Below are 9,429 nucleotides of genomic sequence, written 5' to 3'. Positions count from 1 at the left end.
GACTCCAAAAATAAATGTGTACCATCACATAATGTTTTGGGCCCAATAAAACTATTTATATATTTGAGTTTTTAAATAAAATTTTATTCCCAAAATCAATTAAAATTTATTTTTAAAAACATTGCAAAATAGGTGATAAAATTATTGTCATAGCCATTTAAGATTTAAGATTGTGTTTACTCCTCTAAAAGAACAATCATGACCACCCCTATGTCTGTCTTGTTTAGAACGAGGTACAAAGCCCAACCATGATCAAACCGACCAGCCTACCACAAACTTTCAATGTAAGTCATTGGAAGGAACCATCTCCATTGCCTCTTGAAGATCTTGAGTCATGTGAGAACCAAATTCAAACAACAAATAATGAAAGCCCAGTGCTGCAAAAGCCGGAAATTTTCAGGCCAGAAAACATGAAAATTGACCCGATTATAATTCTCCAAGCAGCAATTCACTTAGGAGATTTACAGCTACATCATCACTCTAAGAACCACAAAAGCCAAATATAGAAAACAAACCTTAAATGATATTGTCAAACTAAGTTACACGCCAATGCAGGTTATTTGAGGTGTCAATGTTCTATAAATAACCCACATTCAGACAAAAAAATTTCTTATATCTAGACCTTCCTCTTAATTCTAATTCATTTTACCGATTAGTTCATTGATTTTATCCCCACGATTACCGGAGTCTCCTCCTTCCTTGAATAGCTTTTTCTTCCCCTGAAAACCACCTTCCGGCTTGTTAAGTGTAAAGGGCCACAAGAAACTAGTAACCTCCTTAAAATGTGGACCAACATTGGCAATTTCGTGTACAATATCTTCTATGCACATAATGCCATGCTTCCCCAGCGCCTGCCAAACAAGAAAGAATAAAGCTGAGGACTCAAGAACCCCGTCCAACAAGGTCAAAGAATTCAGCAAAATATCTCATACCTGTTCAATAATGTTATTGTCTGTCAGAGGAACTTTCTGCCCTTCTATCTTTGCAAAACCCTTCTTGTAAATCAGCTCCCTCACATTCTTGAGATTAGGATATCTTCACAGAATGAACAAAATTTCAATGAGAACCATCAATTAATAGTAATCCTTGCAGTTATAATTACTATTATTCATCAATCAATGTAGCACTAGTAGTTGTTCTTATTATTGTTGTTGTCATGACTAGACAAAATACTTGATCTCTCATTCTTGAAATTAGGATATCTTTGGAAAATGAGCAAAAACCCATCAAACCCCATGAGCATTAAACCCATCAAAAACCCACTTGTACAATGAAGTACCACATTTTCACAGTTAATCCAGTAAGTTGGACGTTGGACATTGGACATTGAAAAAGCTTATAATCATTTAAATTGAAATTTCCATTTTTTTTTTCCCTAGCATTGTATAGGTGTTTGGTCAAAAGCAGGTTTGGCGGGATATGGTTGCATATCTCAATCTATGTTGCGGGAATTTAGGTGCAAATGTCAGGTATGGATACGAAATCCTCACCATTTCAAAATTTTAAGATAGAGAGACTTGGCTAAAAATGATCTCAATGACACATGGGCACTTAGATACACTAAATATCAATTATTTCTAGTGGTAGTTGAAGTTATGTATTGCTATATTTAAATTTCAAATCATACTTGCATAACTTCAAATACAATTAATGTGCTAGTGCTAATTAAAGCAGATTTGTAATTGCATTTCTATTTGTTAGAGGTTGTGGTATGTTTGTGCACAAGTAACATCACAAATAACAAATGATTTTGATTTATTTTATTTTCTTGTTTAAATTTAAAATAATAATTTATTTTTAAATTTTACATCATCTAATACAACTCAAGGAGTTAAATTTTATTATTTTATCATCAATTTGACTAGCCTTCTAGCATAATTACTTTTTTGAAAATTTTAAATTGGTAAAGGTTATATGAAATTAATTTGACCATATGTAAACTCAAATTTGCCCCTCAAATCCCTAAATATGGTCATAAAAACTAACTTCCAATAAACTAGATCTCCTTTTATCCTAAAAGAAATAATTAGAAACGTGCAAAATTCCATTTTTCTTATCTCTTACATGTATATAATTCCACAAAAATCAGCACATATATATATACACACACACAAAGATCAGAATTCATATGCATAAAGAGAGAGCAATTGAAGAGCAATCCCATGTTAAATAAGCATTTCTGACTAGCATCCCACCACCATACTCAATACAGCAGTACCAATATAGTATCATGTCTCCACATGAATGTTGGGTGAATGCGAAGAGTCTGCATATCATAGGGATCTCACTATGAGGTTCTCCATCTAGGCGAACGTGTCTCCTTTTGATTTTCCAGAGCTCAAGATGCTAGACACAGAGGCATTGCCTTTCTACATATCTATTTGTTCTGGTCATAGAGGTTCATCACTGCTTTGTTGCTAGGGCGGGGGAAGGAGGCTTCATGTCTGGTTTAAGGTGTGGGATGAGTAAGAGGGGTTGGAGATTTGCCATTTACTCTTTGTTGATGATACCCTCCCATTTTGTAAGCAGATGTATTTGATGTGAAGTGTTTTTTGGTTGAAGCAATCTCAGGCTTAAGCAATAACTTAGAGAAAAATGAAACAATCCTTGTTAGTGAGGTTCCCAGTGTTAAGGAGTAAGCATTTTTGTTAGGTTGTAGGTTAAGAAAGTTGCCTTCCACCTATCTAGGTCCTAATCGAATGCTCCTTTCAAATCTTCTGCATGCAGGATTTGTGGAGGAGAGGTTCCTTAAAAGGTCAGTTTCTTGGAGACATTAGCTTTTGTAAAGATGGCAAAATAACCCTTTTGTAGAGCTCATTGTCTAGCTTGCCTATCTACATGTTTCCATTTGTCATTCTCCAAGGGTTTTTTTTGGTAGGCAAATAAGAATATATATTAACAGCGCCTAAAAGGGACGCACCAAGGTTACACAACTAAGATTCAAAGTACCTCATGTGGGAGGTGGTTCTTTAGAGAAGAAACATCACTTAATTGATTGACTGCATGCTTGGACAATAGAAAGGGTAGTTTGGGCAATAAAGATCTTTCTTTGCTCAAGAAGACCCTTCTAGGTAATGGAGTTGGATTAATAGATACAATAGGTTTTGAAGATGGATTATTCTAGGTAAATTTGGTGAGGACATAGGAAGGTGATGTTCTTGTGAAAAAAGAGGAAAGGATATGGTGTAGGTTCTTCATGGAAAGCAATAAAAAATAGAAGGGATAGAATTTCAAGCTAGGACCAACATTGTGGTGGTAATTGGTAGAAGAATGAAGGGACTCTTTTCCATTTTTATTCTCCATTCCAAAGTCTAATAATATCTGATTTCCCAATGTCTCTGAGGAGGTGAATGGAGTTAGATACTAGAACCACCCTTGTTTCTTAAGCAAATTGTTATGATTTGTGAGGTCGAGTGTGTGCAACCGTTTCTTCAACAAATTCAAGTGGTGGAAGTGACTATGAGATGTGAGGATTGGTTGATGCTAAGGGGGCCCTAAGGATGGGAAGTTCTCTGTAAAATCTTTCTTTAGCTCTTTGGAAAAGGTTTTACAGGGGTTCCTTTCCTAGTCAAAGAAGTATGGAGCTTGAGGTCTCCCCCAAAAGTGAATTTTTTGCTTGGGCAGGAGTCAAAGATAAAAAAATTTATGATGGCTCAATAAAAGATAAGAGGATGACCTCTAGCTACCTGGTGTTGTTTTGAGTAAGAGCAATAAGAAATTAGTCAACTATACTGTTAGAAGATTAGCCTAAGAAATCAGCAATTATTTTTCCTCTCATATATATATATTCCCTTTTTTAGTAAAAATGATTTCTGTACCTAGAATCTGGACAAATTCCATATAAGACCCTAGCAATCAGATTACTTAATTTAAGGGATCCTTTTGTGATGGGTAGCTTAAAAAGAGTTGTCAAAATAGCAGACCAAGGTATTCAAAAAGTATACAGCGACCACCAGCCACCAACCCAATAATCCAAGGTTACCCAAAAAAAAAAGGAGAACAAAACCAACCCATCCCATTAATTCAAGGAATCTTGTCAAGCCTTCTTTTGTTTATATATTATAAATCAGAATGTATTGAGAAATACAGGAGATCATTTTTTTACACCATATACCTTTCTTCTTTCTTCTTTCTTCATTGTGGCCTTAAGGGAAGCTTATTTTTGGTGTCTCCCATGTTGCCAATATCAGAAATGGAGACTTTATTAGGGTCACAGGAGTTCCACAGGGAAGAAGGAAGAAAAGGGTGGAGGATGGACCCACTTGTTTGTTTTGTTTTGGACCATTTAGCAGAAGCAGAACTGTAGGGCATTACCATTATAAGAATTTTTGTAGGCTGTACTAGGAGTAGGTTCAGGATTGTTTGGTTTGGTATTTTAAGGCCTATAAAAAGGAGTTAATGATGATGTAAAGGGGAGAATTGGGCTTCAGTAATACCTTACCAAGGGATTTTTATCTTGTTTCCACCAATTTTGTATAGTTTGTCAGTAGAAGGTTGCTCTCAATCAAGTTGTGTTGGTTGGTTGTCCCTGATGATTGCCCAGGGTTGTTACATGCTCCATCAGCAAAGATGGAACGAGAACAAACATTTTAACCCATATGCTAGGAAACAAATCAAGCTGCAAAACTTACATGAATGAATCCATTCCATCAAAGATATTCAGACACAGTTAGTTAGTAGGCTTTCCTAGAAAAACTTCAGACTGTAGACCATGAACAAATGGTGAGAGTGCCCCCAGGACATGCAAATCTTGGTAGCATCTAGTGTATCTGTGTAGCTGCTACTATCGTAAATGAGAAGGAATGCAAACAAAAGTCACAGGAAACTAATGACACAGCACATATGAAACATATGATAATAACAACAGTAACAATAAGGACTTGTTTCTCCTACCCATATGCAATGTATGGCTCCACCTTTTGCAGCATTTCCAGAATTCCTTCATTGGCCTTCACCAAAACACCATCAAAGATTTTCCTCAATCTCAAAAAGTATAAGATCTTCCTAGTCTTTGGATGCATATCATTTTTGCTGAAAATAATTTGGGAAGATCAAAATCTGAAGAGTCAATAACAAAAAATATAGAGGAAACCCTCAAAATCACAATATTAGTAACCAACCCCTGTATGCGAATGACAAAAAGCAGTTTGGAGTCTAATGTTTCCAATGATAGTTTTCGCTTTTTTCCCCTATGCTTCATTTGGATCAGGTCTAATTCCTGGATGCAAAACAACAAATAAGATATATATTTTTTTGATGGGTAAATCAGGAGGATATATTAAAAGCGGTTGGAAAATGGCACAATAGAGTACACACAGAGTATACAAAATATGATATATCATATGATTTAATGGAACACATTGAACTCAGCAGAGTGACATAAAACCTAGACAGGAATAGAAGCTCTATCATATATTGTGATAATCCACCGTGCAAGGCATCTGATCATGAAGGCCTGAGGTTGGACCATTTCATAATAAGTTCTGAAGCGTTATCTAGGTCTCCATCCTCATCCTCCACATATATAGGGAAATTATTAGAAGAAAATTCAACCTTTTTGTTCACATTTTTATTGCAGTTATCAAAATCATATTATTTGTACATGTACCATGTAATACATGCAGCAGTTAACTTTATTGGACAATACAGATATGATAAACAATTTTGGATCAACCGAACAGATGACCTAAAACTTAAAAAAAATAATAATAATAATAATCACACTAATAACAGTTGCTTTTCTAGTTGTATTGTTTGATGAAGAAACAAAATATGTTTCATTCAACTTTTCTAAACATCTGATAGGGCAAAAAGAACACCTTCTAACCTTTGTTTACACTTTCTTTCTTGAGATTGAGATTTCTAGGTCCATTTTCCCTCATAAGAACTGAAATTTCTACCACTTTACAAAGCTCAGAATTTGATTGCATTTTGTTTCATGTCTCTACAAGTGAAAGAGAGCCTATTAGATACAAGTTTAAAGGGATTTGAATAATGATAGTTTGGCCATTGAAAGTGACTTTTATTAGCTTTCATATTGTGGTGAAACCTCCTCCTTAGAAATTTTGGCATAATAATAGTATATATATATTATGCCTTTTATGAATGATTGATCTAAACATTGAAATTTTATATTTTTTATGTTAACACAAGCATGATGTTGCATTTTTTGGACAACCAAATGATAATATATTTTTTTGACAAGTAAAGAGATTGTATTAAAAAAACCACCAAAGTAGTGGCTTAAGTTACAAGGAAGAAAACACCCCTCACACCCTAGCAGAACGCCAAGGGCAGAGGAGCAGCCCTACCCACACCCTTAACGGGTTGCCACCCAACCAACAAAATCAACTAAGGTTGAGGGACCATCTTTTATAGACAAGCAAATGATAATATATTGAAAGTGTATTTCCCTATCTGTGTTAATACATACATATATATATATATATGATACCAAATACAAAAAAAGATGAAAGAATACACAACACATTTTACAAGTTGACGGCCATATTAGTCCATTTGACTTCTTAATGAAACTACAGGACATAAAAATATGGCCACCATGATAACACCTAACTTAGGGTATATGATTTAAGAGATTAAAATGTATCATAATATTTAAGTAGCAAAATAAATGAGAGACAGTTGCTGATTTTCATGATATGTGCCTATCCCTGTTTGCAACTGAGCCTTGCTGATTTCCAAATACAATAAAATTTTGGATGGCAAATTCATAAGATAGTTTCTATTTTTTTTTTTTTTTTTTTTTTTTTTTTTTTTTAATAACAGAGGAACCTTCCATGGTCAAGCCCTTAGGACTCTCCATGGGGACCCAAACCTTAGGGTGCTAACCATGCCCTCCACAACCAGCACCGGGTAATTCAACGTATCATCAATGGTAGGATTCAAACCTAGGACCATGTGCCTCTTACCGAGACCAAAGTCCCCAGCATTCACCCTGACCAACAGGGTAAATTAAGATAGTTTCAAGTTACTGATAAAATGGACCTAGAAATAATTCTGCCTCTTAGTTCATATTTGAAGCACCAAGATCCTGTTTTATTTTCTAGAAGAATGTACAGGACCAATAGCACTAACTTCATTGTATTTATGTAAATATAGTTACCCTATTTCGGTACTCTTGGATGTATTGCTCAGCCGTTTTCAAATTGAAAGCCTTATTTTGTTTGCTTCTCAAATTCCTCTCCTCCAATTGTTGTCTCCTCTTGATCGCCCACTCTTCATTGCTCTTTCTTTTCTTCAAAATCACCTCAGGTATGTATGTGAGGGGTTTTGGCTCCTCATCTGCCATGATTTCTAAACTCCTTTAATAAGGAGAAGACACCAAATTAACACTTCCCTGTTCAAAAGAAAAAAACAGAGATTAAATTTTGAACTATGTAGTTTCCTACAGTATATGATGAATCAACACAAGCAAGCAAACTCTCAAAAATACCAGTTGGTGGACAATTCTAATAACCACAGTCTCATAACATGTTATGAAAACCCATAATCGAGCAATGTAAACCAGCAGAAGATAATGTAGTTTCTTTCATGTTTTAAGTTTCACCAGGCCATAAAGACTATCTAGGTTTAGGTTACAAAGAAGTCCCATTTTCATATTTTGCATACAGCTCCATCCCACAGCAGGGAATTCCAATTCCACATTATTGTTCTTCCAATACAAAAATCTTTATCTATATCAATACTTCTATCTTTCTATACCATGCATAATAGTACAAAAGGATATTTTATATTACTTATTTCCCTTTTATACCTACTTTGCATTTTCTTTTTTTAAGACAGGAGTTTTTCCTTTCTATGTTGCTCTTCCTTTTTTTTTTAGAGGCTTCCATTTAGAATCTTAGATTCAGTAACATTTATGTTTCCATGGTAAAATTAGTGTTAATTTAACCCAAATTTTTTTGTATGTACAAGCGCACAAGATAGTGTTTCCAAAATGCTAGCTTGAGTTGTTGTCCAAAATGAAACCTAGAATTCAAAACTTCCAACAATAGCATTGTACAACTCAAAAGCATTCAAAGAGAAACCCTAGCTCCATGTTTGGTTCCAAGAAAATAGGGCAACAAAGAAAAAACAATATTTTCTTTTTTATGTTATCTCTTATCTTTTGCTTCCAAGAAAATGTTATACATAATAATAATTAAAATAAATAAACCCAGGTCAACTAAGCAAACATTCAGTGTGAATTTTTTTTAAGAAAAATGACATTTTTCTGTATTCCCGAATCCTAGGTGGGGAAAACTTTACTACTCAAAATTTTAATTGCTTTTATCATATTTTCTCTGAACATTCCCAAACAGCAAAGACCGTAAATCTAACATAAAAAAAAAATAAAAAAATAAAATAAAATAAAAAATCGGTATTAGCTGTAATCCGAACTTGCAATAGTTCCACGTCTGTAAAAAGAGAAACCCTAAATTTCAGAACTCCCAGCAATAGCTTTTCCAAGTTATAAAGCGTTCAGAGTGAAATTCAACACGCTGCTTGGTTACCAAGAAAATGAAGAAAAACAAGTTTTGATTCCTATGCTATCTCCCTCACTTTCTTTGCTGCCAAAAACCTAAAAGAAAAAAAAATTAAAAAATATAAATTTACGATTCATTTTTATTTATTTTTCATTTGTCTCATTATCTTCTCAGTATCCAACGGAGTACATCTAACCTAGAAGAATTTTCTAAGCATCCAAACGATTGTAGATTGATAACTGGGAATAGAGATTGGAGCAGTACCTTAACTCAGAGATCAATCGAAACGCGGCGTTTGGAGAAAAATGATTGAATGCTCTTTGTGAACATGGAGCAAACCCTAAAAGGGCGGACACGTTAAGTTTAGCGCCAGTGGAATGATAATGGGCTCAGCCTAGGCCCACCCAAATTTTGAAGTATTGGACTGTAAGTGGGCTGTAAGTGGGCTAATTTCTAACAGGTCCAAAGCCTCTGGATCAAATATTGTCATTCAAATTCAACCCGACCCTACCCTTTAAAGATTTTCAATCCATAATCATTTCAATTAGGTTTAAGTCGGTTTTGGGTATCACAAATTTTATAAATAATCTAATTTTCAATCCATGATAAGTTTGGAGATGTTTAAGTAGGTTTAAGGTTTCACAAATTTGATAAATATTAAGTGATTATTTTTTGAGGGATTAATTGATTAAAAGGGATAAAAAAAATTCTTAAATTCGTAAAATTAGTTTCTCCCATTTTTTTACTTAAAGAGTTATTATTTTTGACATAAATACCCTTCAATATTTTCATTATGTACATATGTTTTAAAAGAAATTAATATTTTTACAAGAAAAAAGTGAGAGTATTCTCTGGTCCAAAATGGGTATTTTTTGGGTAAAAAAAAAGTAGGAGGTTGAATTTGTAATTTCATGTTTCTTTTTTTCTTTTAATCGGTTAT

At 34.2% G+C, this 9,429-nt stretch overlaps 1 protein-coding gene across 1 annotated transcript; it reads right to left on the bottom strand.

Annotated features, from left to right (window-relative positions):
• Positions 1-335: 335 nt before the first annotated feature.
• Positions 336-8,849, bottom strand: LOC117922530 (60S ribosomal protein L7-1-like). The gene is made up of 6 exons (XM_034840669.1): positions 8,754-8,849; positions 7,127-7,360; positions 5,121-5,218; positions 4,894-5,031; positions 933-1,035; positions 336-851 (listed from the first exon to the last, which is right to left on the bottom strand). The coding sequence occupies exons 2-6, from the start codon at positions 7,310-7,312 to the stop codon at positions 636-638; spliced, it is 741 nt and encodes a 246-aa protein (XP_034696560.1). The 5' UTR covers positions 7,313-7,360; positions 8,754-8,849; the 3' UTR covers positions 336-635.
• Positions 8,850-9,429: the final 580 nt, after the last annotated feature.

The sequence above is a fragment of the Vitis riparia genome, chromosome 9 (genome assembly GCF_004353265.1).
Source record: "Vitis riparia cultivar Riparia Gloire de Montpellier isolate 1030 chromosome 9, EGFV_Vit.rip_1.0, whole genome shotgun sequence".
NCBI lineage: Eukaryota > Viridiplantae > Streptophyta > Magnoliopsida > Vitales > Vitaceae > Vitis > Vitis riparia.
The sequence above is the reverse complement of the archived record's forward strand: the minus strand, read 5'-3'. Positions and strand labels throughout refer to the sequence as shown.

What these genes read in the sequence shown, in the direction of transcription:
- LOC117922530 (XM_034840669.1), bottom strand. Translation starts at nt 7,312, where the DNA reads ATGGCAGATGAGGAGCCAAAACCCCTCACATACATACCTGAGGTGATT. An exon ending in TTTGTCATTCGCATACAGGG is followed by an intron (nt 5,032 to 5,120) that starts GTTGGTTACTAA and finishes AATTATTTTCAG; the next exon opens with CAAAAATGATATGCATCCAA. An exon ending in GAGCCATACATTGCATATGG is followed by an intron (nt 1,036 to 4,893) that starts GTAGGAGAAACA and finishes CATTCTGTGAAG; the next exon opens with ATATCCTAATCTCAAGAATG.